The sequence below is a fragment of the Gavialis gangeticus genome, unplaced genomic scaffold, assembly GCF_001723915.1.
Source record: "Gavialis gangeticus isolate Ggan-Ray unplaced genomic scaffold, GavGan_comp1, whole genome shotgun sequence".
Taxonomy (NCBI): Eukaryota; Metazoa; Chordata; order Crocodylia; family Gavialidae; genus Gavialis; species Gavialis gangeticus.
The window spans coordinates 15,082,402-15,098,814 of record NW_017729028.1 but is presented as its reverse complement, the minus strand read 5'-3'; the positions used below and the strand labels follow the sequence as shown (position 1 = coordinate 15,098,814).

At 42.9% G+C, this 16,413-nt stretch overlaps 1 protein-coding gene across 1 annotated transcript in view; it reads left to right on the top strand.

Annotated features, from left to right (window-relative positions):
- The window catches only part of NBAS (neuroblastoma amplified sequence), a 457,208-nt gene that overhangs the window by 61,885 nt on the left and 378,910 nt on the right, over positions 1–16,413 (top strand). Inside the window, exons 12-16 of the mRNA XM_019520763.1 lie at positions 311–439; positions 3,864–3,927; positions 6,162–6,355; positions 8,349–8,606; positions 10,691–10,816. Of these exons, the coding sequence (XP_019376308.1) occupies positions 311–439; positions 3,864–3,927; positions 6,162–6,355; positions 8,349–8,606; positions 10,691–10,816 (771 nt within the window). The remainder of the gene's footprint in view (positions 1–310; positions 440–3,863; positions 3,928–6,161; positions 6,356–8,348; positions 8,607–10,690; positions 10,817–16,413) is intronic.

Sequence of the window (16,413 nt, the reverse complement as noted above, 5' to 3'; positions counted from 1 at the left end):
CCCTGCTGCTGTTTTCCCTGCCATAGCAGTTGTGGGGACCAATTTAAGATGACTGTCCAGTAATTAGATTTTATACATGGATAATTATAGCAAATTTATAATTTCTACATATAGAATCTAATTATTGGGCAGGGGGGTTCATCTTAATTTCAAAGTTGTCTTGGACTTGGGTAAGTACAGTAGATTGTTATAATTGTAAGTGCTTGCACAAATATGTGATCTGGAGGTTGTCAGGGTGAGGAAAAGGTTATCATTGAGCTGAATTTATCCTTTTCTTTATTGTAACTTTTGCTGGTAAAACGTTGGACAGGATGGTGTTTTCAAGATGAGCCTTTCCCCTGATGGAACTCTTCTAGCAGCCATTCACTTTTCTGGAAAATTGACCATCTGGACTCTTCCGTCCCTGAAACAGCAAGGAGAATGGGATCAAAGTAACCAGGTACACGGGTGTTTAAGAAAAATAAATATTTTAAACCTCATGAGTTTAGCTCTTCTAAGGAATGAGAAAAGGTGTAGGTACCTGTTGTCTTAGGTACTGATATTTTTTCTTGCTTCCTCTTCTGATTTACAAGGGTACCCTCTATTGCTGTTGCACCACTTTTTTGTCATCCCTTAAGTAAAAGTCTTCAAGTTGAAAAACATGGTGCAGCATAAGAACCAGGTGGAAGTGTTAATGAATAATATGCAAGTTTATGAAGCTGTAGATGGGAAATGAGTAAGCGGACAAATGCAGGAAAATTGCAGTCTGTCAAACATCTGTCAGAAATTATTGAGATGTATTTGATACTTTTAGGGCAAGGGGTGGGCTAGATTACCTGAAGGTCCCTTCCAGCTCCTTTTTTTCTGTGAAACCTTGGTTCAAAATACAGACCAGGCCAAGGCAGAGCTTTTCGAGTTTGTGGCCCCCTGGTGATGAAGTGAATTAATGCATTAACTTTTTATCCCTGCTTAATTATCAGCAAGACGTGTTTTTTCTGTGCTATCTTCCCGAGTTGCATAAAGATGAAATTTGGTGCATTAAAGTCGCTCGGATTTGTAGCATGTTACTTTTGAGTCTGTGCAGTAGTTCTAGTCTCTGGACAACTGGGTTTCTTCCTGAAAATGCTGACTAAACCCTTTTCTACTTTATTCAGGTAGTACAGGGTTCATTAATGATGTAAAGCTATTTGCTTGCCATTTTAAAAGGGGCAGATACAGAACCATGAACATGCCTCTCCAAGTTCTCAATTTTTTGTTTTTTTGGAAAACCCTTGAGAATTAAGGTTGAAAGGTTTTCCCTTTCTTACCAAGTATTGTGTGTAGTTTGTGCATGCTCTGTCATACTCTTCACCAAACACAGTGCACTCTGTTCACCTAGCTTTTGAAACCTGAATTCCCTTTGAAATATGTTTGACTCAACCTTTTTTTCTGACGCCATCCTTGGCAGTGGTGTTGTTCTTTTGCTTAGTGACATGTAGTTCATAAATTGAAATGATTGCAATACTGTACATCCATTTTTATGGGGCATTTTGGCAAATTGACTGGATTATTTAGTTTTTTTTAACAGTGTCTTGCTCTCATGAAACATGATGTGGGATTGAGGCCATACTTTGTAACAAGTCAAACAGGGTGCTTGATGGCACACAAATGGGAAGACTCAGTGTTCATGTTCCCTGTCTAAATCTAAATGTGTATCTGCACATTTTCATTGATATTTTGGGAATAAGTGTGTTTTTCTCATTAGCTCATTATAAGGTTATTTTATTCATAACTGTCACTCTTTTTTTTAGTCTTCAAAGTTTAGGTTGGGTATTAATGCATGAATTCCTATTCCATGATATTTTGTCCAGCACCATTTTCTGTTACTTAGACTCTTTCCTCCCAACCTACTGCCCAGTCATTAGGAATTCCAAAATTAAAATTATTTCTTCCTTTAATCTTTTCTTTTGTGAGATGACAGATACAAAAAAGCGTAGGTATTTAAGTGAAATACATCCAACTGTTCTCCCAATCTGTTGACCTCTGTTACGATCCATGAGTTGCACAGCAGGCATCACACTGTAATGCAGAGCTATATTTTAGGTCTTATGATATGTAAATGCAGACTTTCATTTTTATTAATCCCTCAGTGTTTTCCTCATTGTCTATATATATGTGGGCATTATGAAAGTTAGTTCCAGTCAGGCCTCTAAAAACTTAGTCATCTATGCAAGAAAGCTTATTTGGCTTTGTCATTACAAGGTTTCTAAGTATGAGAAGGGGTTAGAGGTTCATAAAACATTCAAAATATGATGCTATATTCCAGGCTTATCATGGTGTCAGTGTGAATCAAAATTTTCAGGCCTGCCATTGTGTTCTAACTGACATACCATGGTTCTTGCCTAGCAGATGCATATTTATGACTGCAATGACCAGAGCCCATCTCTTATTTTTTGTTGCTGACGGTTTAAGAAGTCCTATCTAGTTAGGACATACTGGTTGAGAGAGGTAGTTTTAAGTCACAGAAGATCAGCTCTTTAGCAAATATGTTCACATTTTTAAGAGAGAATATGCTTGTAGTCCTTGCACATAAGAGCTACATGAGAAATAGAGGTTTTGCCTAAGGATTTTTACTGCAAGCTTCTCACTTCTAAAGCCAGTGGAAACATTTCCTTTTGTAGCTGTTTTCAGTGTTTTCTGTGTTGCCCAGTAGATGATGACTATAATACACAGAAGCACCCAACTTGAGTAGTGCAATGCATGTTTTAAACCACATTTTTAGTGTATATCATTTGGAATTCAATGCTAACGCACATTTGTAGGACACATTTTAGTAATACATATGACTGCCACCTATTTTGCATAGAGCTCTTTTGGTGTTATGTGGTAGAGCTAAAAAAATTATATGCTTTTATGCTTTTCGTTATTAGTGAGAGAACCTTTCCACTGTACTGAAACTGGGCACAGTCTGTTTTTCAGGCGTTAGAGCTACATATACTGTTCTTTCTTTGGACTGCAAATTCCTTGGGGCTAGGACTGATGTCTTCTGTATCAGCACAGTTACGTACAGTCTTACTACTCTGTAAATAATAAAGGCTGTATTTCTTTCATGTGTCGGGTGACTTGTGATACTGTACACAGAGTGATTTAGTGGCACACTTACAGTATGTTCTTTCCAAGATGAGGACAAAAAATCTATTGCAATGCCCAAGGGAAGGAGTAATGGGTGCAGAGGTCATTAAATATTGTTGATATTGTTGATTTTCTGGTATTCCCTTTACCTTTATAAAGGTAACCTGACTATAACATGATCCTGTGCTCCCCTAATATTCAGCAATGCTGAACATATTTACTCACATGAGGGAGACCTGCATTTTAAGTCTATAACAAATAGTTGCACATTTTTAGACCAAAGGTGAAATAAACAACTTGGATATGTGTACTTTGGGAGAAGTGAGATTAGTGACATTCGGAATTTCTGGATCTGAGAAATTATTTGGGGCTGATTTCCCTTACATGCTGCCCATATTAGTGAGTCATTGGGTTTTCTGCAGGTGCATTCTCATTTCCAATTCTCAGGTATCAAAGGCAGGATACTGGATTGGGTGGACCAGTGGTCTGATCTAGTATGACAATTCCTATCTTCTTAAGCATAGTGTTTTCAGCCAAGTGTCCAGTTTGTACATCTGATCTAGTGAAGGAGGTTTTAATTTTAATACCAGGGAAGATTTGGATTTATATGAATGTGGTCTCAGTACTAATGGAGTAATTTGGGAATGGGAAAATTGAATATATTATTCTCTATTAAAGGCCTAAATATCAAATATAAAAGGGGAAGCGTGTGTGTGTGTGTGGATTATGGCTTATAAATATATTTAATACAACAATCTTCACATTTATTTTAGCCAGGATATGATGAGATCAACCCTGCATGGAGTCTTTCTGTTGAGAAAAGGAAAAAAATTAAAGGTTGGTGGTTTAGTCAAACTATTATTTTAAATGTTGGTCTAGTTTAAAAAATTATGCCAGCCATTTAAAGAATGTAAAAGAGCTTAATTAAAATCTTATCTAGGGTAGTTGCCAATCCTTTAGGTCTCCCTTGAATTTATAGTTCATCCCCACTAATGAAAGTCACAATGTAAGAGTGTTAAAATTCTCTATTAAGAATACTTTGCAGCTGAAATATTCTTTTACTTATGGTCACGGTTCATAAAGGGCTTATTCATTCATTACTGATCATAAGGTAGTAGATCTATAGTTGGCTCTGTAGAAGACTGAACATTTAGTAAAAAAGCCAGCCTATCTTGAAGGTGTTAGGCAATAAAAAAGTGAGTGGCAGAAATTTGCAGATCTCACTTGAAGGCTTATTGAAGTTTAGAATGCTAACTGCATTTTTCTACCCTTCATTTTTCTACCATTCTACCATGGTAAATTTTAAAAGCTAGAAATAACTTAAACCACTAAAGAGGTCAGAGCCTTGGATAAATAGGTCCTCTTGTGTGTCTGGAGTGGCTCTTTAGTTGATAATGTTAGTTAATGAACTTCTGTCTAAAACACATTCTTAATTACCTAACTTACACAAATTTGTGCACTGTATGAATCCATGAAGACTTAAATTTTGTGTATCATAGGGCCATTTACAAATAGGACTAGAAGAGACTTCAAGAGGTCACCTAATTGCACCCCCTCACTCAAGACAGGTTGAACCATTCCCCATTCCAGACAAATGTGTCCCCATCTGCATTAAAAAACCTCCCGTGATGGAGATTGCATAACCTCTCCTGGTAATCTACTGCAGTGCTGAATTACCCTCACAGTTGGAAAGCTCTTTCAGATATGCTGTTTACTTTCCCCTTGTTGCAGCCTGCATCCAGCAGGGTTTATTTCAGTATAATTAATTTTTTTTCCCCTGAAAGGTTTCTAAATATGCTTAGGCCATGAATAGGTGTTCTTTTCTCCTTTTCGAGACATTCCACCAGTAGTGATCTTTGAGAGAAGGAGCATTTGAGGTGTTCATCCTATGGCTGCTCCCTCTCTCTTGCTGTCTACCCCTTCCCCAGACCAGGTTAACCTGGTCTGAGGAAGGCATTGGCAGCAGTAGCTGCTCAGCTCCTACCAGTCCCTGGGGTGCACGGAGTGGCAGGGGAAAGCCTGCCTGTGCCTTCCCCAGACTGAGGTGTGGGAGCGGTATGGGGCATTTCTGCTCCGCTCATGGCCTCCAGGAGGGGAGAGAGCAGCAAGGCAAAGCCCCTAACCTGGGTACTGCCTGTGCCTGCCTTGTGGAAGAGGGAGGAAGCAGTGGTAGCTGCATCCTTCCCCTTTCGTATCAGTCTGGGAGGGAAGGAGAACAGCAGGGCAATGACCATTCCCCAAGCTGGGTGATGCCTGATTTGGGGAAGCTCAGGGAGCATTGCCCTATTCCTTTACTTCTGGTGTGGACTGGGTAGGGGGTTGTACAAGTGTTCATTTGCTCATTCACAGGTGAATAAGGGAGGTCTTCCGTGTTGACACTGGGAAGATCTTTTTTCCTGGAATGTCTATGCTTTCAGGAAGAATTGAGTCAACACGTGTATACTTATAGTTTTGATGACATGTGATGACTGACTTTATACCCTTGCAGCTGGCATCTGACTGCAGAAGCAAATAGCTTCTGACAAAATGGAATTATGCTTATAAATGGCTTCTAAGTTCCTTCTTTGTAACTACTTTTGCCTGGGGTGAGGGGTGGTCCTCTAGAAGCTCTATTTTCAGTTGTGACCTACCCTCCGGTTTGATGCAACTTCTGGATCCAATCAATAGTCTCTATGCATTTGCCAAAGAGATTTTCTCAAATCTAGCCTGAGGAACACTGAACCAAACTTTATTAAATGTTTAAACCCGGTCATGCTCTGTGCAAGTAAATTGGTTTGCTGTAGGGTTTTTTTTTTGTTTTTTTTCAGGCAATATTTAAAAAGTAATGGAGTTGCATCAATAGCTGTAATTATTCAGCTTCCTTTTAGATAATATAGAGGTGACTTTAATTAAAATATCATTGCTATAAAATAGAAACTTAGTGAGGCGAAGTTGTATGTGAGACTGATGGGGTATGTTCATTAAGTTGGATCATCAAATGAAATCTCTTAAATAATTGAAGTCCATTCAGCCTTGTTTTGCTTTTAAAATTGGGTTTTGTTTATTTATTTATTTGCCTCCTCTTCCTTTAGATAAAGAATCCTATTATCCACTGATAGATGTAAGCTGGTGGGCAGAAAATGCTGTGATACTGGCTCGTTGCTCTGGTGCTTTGACAGTGTCATCTGTGAAAACATTAAAAAACCTATTGGGGAAATCATGTGAATGGTTTGAAAGTTCTCCGCAGGTCACTTCTACTCATGATGGAGGATTTCTAAGCTTGGAGGTAATAAAATACTCTTCAGTATTTTCAGTATATTTATTGGAGTAAAATAAATCCTTCCACATTTTTGTTTTCTTTCTGTGCACGACCCAAAGCTCTAGCTGAAGATAATCTTTCCCACCCCAACAGCAAATTCTTTAAGGAAATCCTGTATTACAATTTCACTGCTTTTACAAAGAGTAAAGAATGATTCAGCATGGATTTTGAAGGTCTGTCTATCCTAAATAGTGAAAGATAAGCATTTTTCAAATGATCAAAATGGCTCTATATCCATGCTTGAATTGCATGTTCCCTTTATTCTTCAATATTCATAAAGACCCAGGGAACTTAAAAAAATCAGGGGGTATTCAGCTGCACACCTGCTTTTTCAAAGGTCTGGGACACCCTGAGCCTGACATTAGGGTTCCTTGGAAACTTGCTGGGACTCAGCATCTTAAAGAGCCTTGCCCTGAAGTCTCGTCAGGACTGCAGTGCAAAGGCAGCAAACTTGCGTCTCAATGCCAGCAATCAGCAATTGTAAGCATTGGGGCAGCCCCTGGGTAGGTTCTAGACCAGGCACTGCCCAGATCCTAATTCTGAAAATCAGCTGTTTGTTAGCATTGGGATGTTGGGGGATGCCACTTGTTCAATTTATGATTTCATAAAAACCAGTCAAAAACAGGTTCTTCATATTTTTGTGAAATATTTTTGTGGCTGGTTTGCCTTTTTATGGCTCCATTCATTCAAAGAATGTCTCTCATGCCATAACTTTAATGTGTTCCAGGAGCCTCTAACACTTACTGAAATGGGCTTAAATTTGCAATAGTTTTCTATAGTTGTATTGCTACAAAAGCTTGCCCATATAATGATTGTATCATAAAAGCATATATGGATATAATTTGATATTAATTTTGCCGTAACTGATTGATGTAGTTTGTACCTTTAATTTGTAGTACATTTTCTGGTCGGAAGTATGTTTCGTAAGTCTCGGCTCTACTGAAGAATTGTCTAGATACTTTAATTTTGTGCTACTTTTAAAGTAACAACTTCTCAAATTATTGTAATTTAAAGCAAGAAAAATCTAATCTCTATAATCTTTTTGGATCTCTGATATGTTCAGTAACAAGAAAGTTTTTGAGTTGTACTGCAGGCCGAGTGCAGCTAATGGCTGAACGTATTAAATACTATGTGAAAAATGCTGCAAAACTCCCTCCTTTTTCTGAAATGAAACTTTAATTTACCTAGTAGTCTACTATATAAGGGAGAAGTTTTGAAGTAAAGAATAAAATTGTCCTTTCTCTTTAAAGAAAAGAAGCTACAAGCCAGCTGCACAAAGTGTTCTTTTAAGGGGTTTTTTTCCCCCCGCAATGATTTTAAACTATGGCAGAAAAGCCTGTGTCCCAGAATTGTTCTGCTCATTTTGTTTCTTTGCTTTGCCTGCAAAATGGTTATAGCATGTCTTGAAGTAGGTTTTTAGACTACACTATTATGCTTTTAATTTTTATCAAACTTATTGCTAATGCTTGACTCAGAACAATGTGATCACATTATAAACAAAAAAATGCTTGTATGTCTATGAAATCATATTTCTGTGGAAATTTTTATCTTTGGGGTATTCCATTAATTTGATTTGAGAGAACCTTAGTATGCTAATAGACATTCCAAAAATAAATTTAGCTTTGAAGTTTGCATACTACTTAACTTAGTCTTATCCACCCTAATTTTTCTGTGTTTTTAAAACGGTTGTGATTGCTGCATAGTTCTATCAAGTATTGAATGGTTAGGATACAACGGGTCTCATTGACAGTCTCTTGAGATTACTGGTGATCTTCCCATCCACCTGTGTTGTCAATGAGACCTGGTGATCAAACCATACTTCCAGAACTATATAACACAGGTACAAAACTAAGGTGTTAAAGGTATGTGTGTCCACAGAAGAGAAATAGCATTTTTCACACAATTTCATAGTAAAGTAGCAGCCGTATATTGCCCTGCTTATTCTTTGTTTTTTAAATAGTGTGAGATAAAACTGGTTTCAAAGAGGTTACGTTTGGAAAGCAGGCCTGGGGATGAAGATGAGGGCGAAGATGACTCTGACCGAGATGATGGAATTTCTGCTAAGGCCAGGTACTTTGGTTACCTGAAACAAGGCCTGTACTTTGTGACAGAAATGGAACGTTTCGCTCCTCCGCGGAAACGTCCACGAACTATTACAAAAAATTACCGTCTTGTAAGTTTGAGATCTACAACTCCAGAGGAGCTCTATCAGAGAAAGGTGAGCATGTGGAAAAGGTAAAGCCAAAGCGTAACATTCATGAAGTATTTTTCCTTTGGTTTGAAAGACCATCTTTCTGTTAACTCTTTTCCTTTATTCCTAGAAGAATCTAGTTGTGTGTTTCTATTTGGAATAGACTGTGGTGTCTTTATAGCCTTATGGCTCATTTTTAAAACTGTGAAAACAGAGAATCTGAATTACTGTATTTTAAATGTGAAGTTGCTTAAAGATCATTGAGAAGAAAATATTTGACCTTTATGAGACCAGTGATTGGTAGTAAGCGCCATCACCTGAGATGCTTAAAAGTTGAGAGAACCTTTACAGATATGTAAATGAAACCAGCCAGTATTCTCACTTAGGCTATGTCTTCACTAACCTACTTTTGGCGATAAACGATATACTGCTAAGCCGCCCGAGTGCATGCACACCTGTGCATTGTTGGTGATTCCATGTGGCTCCGCTACAGCAGCTGGACCTTTCAAGTGCAAAGTAAATGTTAGGAACACGCTCACTGGAATAGATCACAGGAGCTGGCTGAAGGCACAGCTGTTGTGTGGTGGCAGAAGTTTTATTCTGCTTGTGACATTGGAGGAACAACTCAGCTCTGGAAGATTTGAGGGTTCTGCCACTGGAGAATGGCTTTGAGTGTGTACATATTCAGGTTTGCTGGCAGGGAGAACATACTGTATAGCTCTTCATTAGGACCTGTGCTATAATACCCTCTGTATCCACTGTGTTTACCTGGTGGAGCTAACTGAATTCAAGTATCTCTTGGAGTTTGTGACCTTTCGAATACAGTGACAGTATTGCCGCCTTAAAGCAAATGGTACATTGTTGTTTAACAGTAGGAACAAAGCATTTGAAGGTGGGGAGAAAAGGCTTTAAAACCATAGACACGCATGACTGTCTTGCTCGTAGGCTTACCTAATGGTAACCTGGGCAAGCCTGTTTTTTACACCCTAATTGATGTCTGTCACATTGGTTCAACTGAGCCTTACTCTTGCAAGTGTGTTCGTCCTTTAATGAGCCATAGTGTATTTGATATTTGAGGTACATGGAACTCTTACTGTCCTACTGCAAGTGTCTGTGGAGAACTAGCTTTTTTAGTTATGCTTTCTCTTTCATATTTAATTGTCCTGTCTTTCTGTTAAAGTAGTGTATCTTCTCACATGTACTGTTTTTCCCCCAAAATAAGACCCCCACAAACTGGGGTCTGTGGTTTAAGCAGGGAAGTCCTTTCTTTTGCTAGGAAAGAAGCACACCTGAAGACATGGTGCATGTCATGCAGCTGCCAAAATGGCTCTCAAGATGGAAGAGTCCTGTGTTAACCCTCTCATAGCCATAGGCTACATGCATGTGTTCAGTTTCTTCTGGGAGAGTTGCTGCTTTTTGAGCATAAACCACAAGTGTACAAATGTTCAGGATTTTTCTCCCGGAGTAGAAATAGTTGCTACAGGAGGAAAATAACTTGGGAACAACCAGGGTTAAATCACTCTCCTGCGAGTTTCTGTACCTGTTGTCTTCTGAGAGAAGTCACAGCATAATCTTCCAGCTTCCCAGGGTGCCTTGACCCCTCTCCCTCCCTATCCCCCAGTGAGACAGCGTATTGCTCACTGGACAGTGCTGCTCCAGAGCAAAACATACTCACTTCGCAATCTCACATTGTGCTTCCAGGAGACTGTGATCATTGTGGGACAGCCAATGAGGGCTGCCCTATGCACTGCTACCATTTGTTACCAGGCAGACTTGGGAACCTGCAGAGCAAGCTGAGATTGTATGCATAGGGGCCCTCTGGCTGCACAGCATCAGCCCTGCCAGCTTCCTGCTCTTTGGTGGCTCTGTATTCAAACGTCTGTTCAGGTGTTTCTGGGTAAATTTTGGAAAAAGAAACACCTTTTTCCCCCTTATATTCTGTCTTCCAAGAACAAGGTGTATGTTTTATTTGGGGGGGTTGTGCATGAGAAAATACAGTAACTTCTTCATATATGTAAACTCCTGGATAACTGAGTCAACATAGAAAATGAATAACTAAACATACCTGCACCCATCACTCATGCTTATTATTTCCATGTCCTTTGATTTAGATTGATAATGAAGAATATGGAGAAGCTTTATCTTTGGCTCAAACATATGGCCTTGATTCTGATCTTGTATATCAAAGACAGTGGAGGAAATCAACTGTAAATATTGCTTCTATTCAAGACTACCTGGTATGTTTTTAAATTGAAAGGTATTATTTTTTTCTTGTCTTTCAGGATGTATTTCACATGATATGTAAGGGACTGAACTTGTAAATTAACTAAGGGCTTGATCTGAAACTCCCAAGTAGATGAAAATCTTTCCATTGGTTGTCAGTGTAAGTTCACATAAAAATAGTTTTTAGTTCTTTGTTATCAATATTTCAGCAATTAGGTTTTAACGGGCTAAGAAAGCAAATACAGTTTATGATAGCTCTTAGGAAATATTGCCTTCTCCCCCCTCTCTGTAATCCATGTAGGAAATGGAAAGTTTAAAAAACCTTGGATTTAGTCTCACACAGCTATAGCATCACAATATGATTCAGTATGTTTCCTGGATCTGGAAAAAGAAAATGCTTTTATGTTCTCTTGTGCACTTAGTAGAAAACAATGACCATATCATGGGATCATTCATATATGAACCTTAGATCATTTGAAGATTTGAGTACTGGTGGTGGAATAGCTTTAAAGGCAACTGCAAAATAAAACTGTACTGGTAACTCTTCTCATCTGAACAGTTTTTAATTTAATCACAGATTTCTTACCAAAATACTTCATAATGTAGTATCTCATCTACGTATTATGAAACAGTACTTTGTGGGTGTGAGTGTGCATAATACTTTGATTGGTTTAAATGTGGTTTAAACCTGATAGTGAGATGGATATATACAAGCCTGTTAAGCCAGCTGTAATAGTTCAAAAGTGTACTTGTATAATCAAGCACTATTTTGAACCAGTTCAGTTTCTCAACAACCCCCTCCTCCCCCACTGCTGTGGCTGGTTGCTTTGGTTTTCAGCCAGAGCTCTACTGTTCCCATTTTCCTCCTTTTGTCAGTACATTTTATCAATAAGCAACCTTGCACTGCTTGTTCAATAAAAGCTGTTTTTTGGGTGTTTTTTTTAACAACCAGCTGTATCCTCTCTCTGTATTTGACCACAGCCATCCATTATGTACCCTGTCCCTCCCTCCAACCCCATGGGATCCAAACATATGCTTTCCACCCTCCCCCTCCACCCCCATCCAAGTCAGGCAAGCATGTTGCAGGTTATTGAAGTTTATTTAACTCATGTTTAGGAGAGAAGGGGAATCAGAGAAGTAAAAGTACCCCCAGCTACAGGTCACCCGCTGCCTGGGATCCCCAAAGCATGGGTGCAAGCACTTCCCCTCCCCGCACTTGTCTGCTTCGAAGCATACTGGGCTGAGTATTCACTCCCATCCATTGGAGTCAAAGCCATAGTTCTTCATGCATTTATGAACCAGTTCCAAACCAGTGACATTTTTGAAGCAGTTCAGTTGCTAAGTATGTCTGTACCCCATTCCACAACAAGTGTTAGCTGGTTCCCCATCATCAAGAGGGACCCTGGTTTTCTCTGTTTAAAACTCCTAAATTCTCTGATTAAACCCCCCCAAATCCGTTTTTTCCTGTGTTTAAAATGAAACATCACTACATATGCATGTGCAAGCCCGTGTGAGTGTGAGCCTTTGTCTGTCTGTCTGCAGTGCTTTATTTACACTATGATTGGTTGTCTGAAACAACTAATCAGAGTGCTCCAAGAGTGTTCGGGACAGGAGGCAGTGGTGGCAGCCATGATGATGGCAATAGAGCAGACAGAGCTGGGGGGCTGAGGCCAGCGGTGTTGGCGTTGTCCCCTCCCCCTGGTCTGAGGCAGTGGCTGGCATTGGCCCCCTGCCCTAGCCTGCCCTGCTTTTTGGAGCAGGGTGGAGGGGGTGGCAGGGCAAGCTTGGCTTCCCCCAGGGACATAGCGGCAGTGCAGGGTGGTGAGTGGCAGTGCTCTATCCCTGCTGCCCCCCCCCCCCCGGTCATTCGTGGGGATGGGAGGCAGGCAGCCCAAGCATGGTGGGAGAGAAACAGTGCCTGATCCAAAATGGGGAGTGGGCCCAGCCCCGATGAAGCATGGAGGGGGAGCTGGGGGGGAATGGGGCTGGACATGGGCTCCATCTGTGTCATGATGGTGGTGATTGTTGCTGGCGGTGCAGCACTGGCCCCTCCCCCCCACTCTGGCACATGGGGCTGGATGCGGGCGGGGGCACATGGGGCCAGAGGCGGACCGACGACACCATGAGGTGCTGGGCGGCTGTGCTCCATCCCTGCCCCCTGTCAGTCATGATGAGCAACAGCAGGGATAGACTGGGATGGCAGCACAGGATGGTGGGTGGCAGCATTTCATACCCACCTACATCTGTTTATTCTTGATGGGCAATAGGCTAGTGTATATGTGTGTGCGTGTCTGTGTGTGTCTATATTAGGGCTGTGTGAAATGGCTGTGTTTCGTTTCGGTTTGGATTCTGCATTTTGGAGGGCAGTGTTTTGGATTGCCATCCCATTTTGTTTCGGCCTAAACTGTTTTGAAACTGTTTTGGAATTTCAATGCTGTCTTGTTGTTTCGGCCATAGGCTATAATGGGGAATCACAAAACTGCCTATAACTTTGTCATTTCTTGCCTGATTTGGATGAAACATGCAGGGATGATAGCTCTTCTGAGGCCATGAAGCCTGTCAAGTTTCAAGGAGACGGGTGCAGGGGTTTCTGGGAAACTGGACCTCAAGCTGCTGAAAGCAAAACTCGTGACGCGTGTGTGTGTTAAGGTGCAGCAGGATGAAAACTGCAGGGGTAGTAGCCCCTGTTCTCACCCTCAACTCCACTGCAACCAGTAAGCCTCAGGCCTTTCAAAGATCTTACAGGTCTGGACTTTTTCTAGCCAGGACTGTGTATGTGTGTGGTGACTGGAGGTTATAAGGCAACTCCTACCTGCCTTTCATGAGGGAGGTCCTCGATCCTGGCATTTCCTGGGGGCTGCCACATCACTGGCAGTTCCACGAGGGCTCCCAACCCTGGTAGAGTGCAGTTTTAGGTCATGTCCAGGACCTGATGCCTCCTTCTTCCTCATAGCCCCAGCTCATACCTCCAAGTTCATTCTGGCATGGGAGCTCAGCAGGGAGATGTGCTTCCCCTGCTTGCTGGTGATGCAGTGAGTGCTACCTCCAGCTCTGACAGCGGGACATTAAATGGTTTAAAAAAATAAAAAAGGAAATAGGTGCAGACAGAGTGAGGAAGGTAGCATTTACTCCATCTGCATGTGGAGCTCAGGGAACCTCAGCAGTGGGAAGTTCACCTCCACCAAAGCAGGATCCAGGCAGGTGCAGTGGGGTGTCGCAACATCCCCAGCAATGCTGAGCACCTCACTTGGAACACTAGTCGGTGGACAGGACAGGTGTTCCCGGGCAACTGGCCAGATCCTGCCACATCTGGGTATGGGTTGCCCAAAAGGCCAAGGAATTGCGGTCCAGTGGCTCCACATCCTCGTGAAAATAGGTAACCACTGAGGCCTCTGCAGTACCTGCCTGAGGCTGGGGTCTGGTGTCTCTGGACCCCGCCCTTGAAGTAATGCCTTTGGCCCACATTGGCAGCAGCTGTCATGGAGGAGACTGGCTGCTGCTGGGAGTGCTGGCACAGGAAAGTGGATCCCCTCTTCCATGTCCCCCCGCCTGTGCCCTTCTGCCTCCTAGACTCTGTTCACCAGCACCTCAATCTAATGATCCAGGGTTTTGCTGCTGCGCGTGCTCCCCTTCACCTTTGGGTCGCACATGGCCGCCAGCATGTGGACCATACTGAACCACAACAGATCCAGCTGTTTCTTGATGCCCTCCCTCAGCCGCTTCACCAGTGCCTGTGTGCCTGGTGACGGTGGCTTGCCCCAGCCAGAAACATCTATCCCTTGGAAATTCTCCTGTCGGTTCTCAAATTCCTTTGCTATGGGGATCACCTGGCTAAGGAGGGCATTGCCAGTGCTGATGGTCTCGGTGGCCTAAAGGAACAGCTTGAGGACCACCAAGATCTGGGAGATGGTATCCCACGATGTTCTGTTAAGCAGGCCGCTGATCCCAATCTCCTGGAGCAAGGCCATCTCATGCATGGCCTTCTGTTGCTCCACCAGCCTTTTGAGCATCAGGTATGTGGAGTTCCACCAAGTCTTCACATCCTGGATGATTTTGTGCTGTGGGATGCTCAGCTCTGCTTGTTTGTTCTACATCACCTTGTCTTCCTTGACGCTCCAGTGGAAGTAGCCCGCCACCTTCCTGCATTTCGAAATGAGCTGGCTGGTTGTGATGGTGCTGTCACCGGGAGCCCTGTGCCTCTCCAAGGCATCCCTGACTATGAGGTGGAACTTGTGTGCCACACAGACCGCCTTGACCGTATTGGCCCCATTGTTGGTGACCATAAACCTGTGGGTGAGCTCGCTCTGCCCAGTAAACCACCCCTGTACTATGTAGTTCCTGGCCACCATGATCTCGGTTGCTGTGTGGGATTCATCCATCACCTCAGCTTAAAGGAGAGCCCACTGATGGCCTGACTGATGGCACCAGTGCCCTGTGAGGGAGAGGTAGGTATGATCTCCACCTCAGCTGCTCCAGATGTCTGCAGACCTGACTTGCGCAGCTTCTCCCTCAAGTACTCCCTGCATGCCTCATACAGGGAGGCTACCACCATCCTGCTGAAGGTGGTGCATGTGGGCACTTGGTAGGATGGTGTCACAAGCACCATGAGCCGCCTGAACCCTGGCTGCTCAACTAGGGAGAAGGGCTGGCCATCCAGAGCAAGCATCTCCCCAGTGGTCTGGGTGATCTCACTTGCCTTTCTTTCTGCCTTTGTTCCACTGTTTCACGGTGGCCTGCCTCTGCTTTGGGGGGATAGGGGCTTTGGAACAAGTTGGGGGGCTTCTTTTTTAGGCATGTTCCCAGTGGTGCCAGGCTGAGGAGGAGCAAGGGCAAGGAGGTGGTGCCTCCCGAGATTCATCAGGATCCCTGTGGTGCTGAAGTGTTTTATCTCCTTGCCCTGGCTGGTCTTACATTAGCAGTGCAGGCAGATAGCATATGTGGGATCATCTGCCAACTCAAAATGATCTCACACCACACTGCCCCCTTGCTTCTGGGGTGCAGGTGCGGAGCCTGCCTGATCCCCCTTCTCAGCAGTCAGAGGCACAACAACAGGACGAGTTGACTCAGCTGAGCCACTCGCCTTCACAACCTCCATGTCAACCTCCTCCAAAGTGCCTTCCGGGGATGGAGACCTGACTCTAGGGGAACTTGGAGGGTGTGGAGAACAAACTCAGAGTCCTCTTCAGTCCCCAGAATTTCTTTTTCTAGGGTGCTCAGGTCCCTTGCTTCCAGATCCAGCTTCTCCTCTGGCACTGGAAGGCTCAGACTGGGAACTGACATGGGGGTGGAGGAGACTGTCAAGGATATGCTGGTGCTGCTTATGCTGGTGGTGCTGGGGGTTATTATTATGGCTGGCGTTACTGGAGGGGTTGCAGATGCAGGCACTGGTCCCACCTCCTCCTTGCTGCCACTGACACCAGAAGCCTTATGCCTGCTAGTGCTAGGCAAGAGGGTGCATCTAAGTTTGGGGGAGGGGGGACTTACAGCTCTCCCTCTGGCTCCACTGCCAGAAGACCTGACACCTGCCTTTCCAGCATGCTTCATATTTCGTGTACTGGAAAAAAAAGTGTGTGTGTGTGTGTGTGTGTGTGTGTGTGTGTGTGTGTGTGTG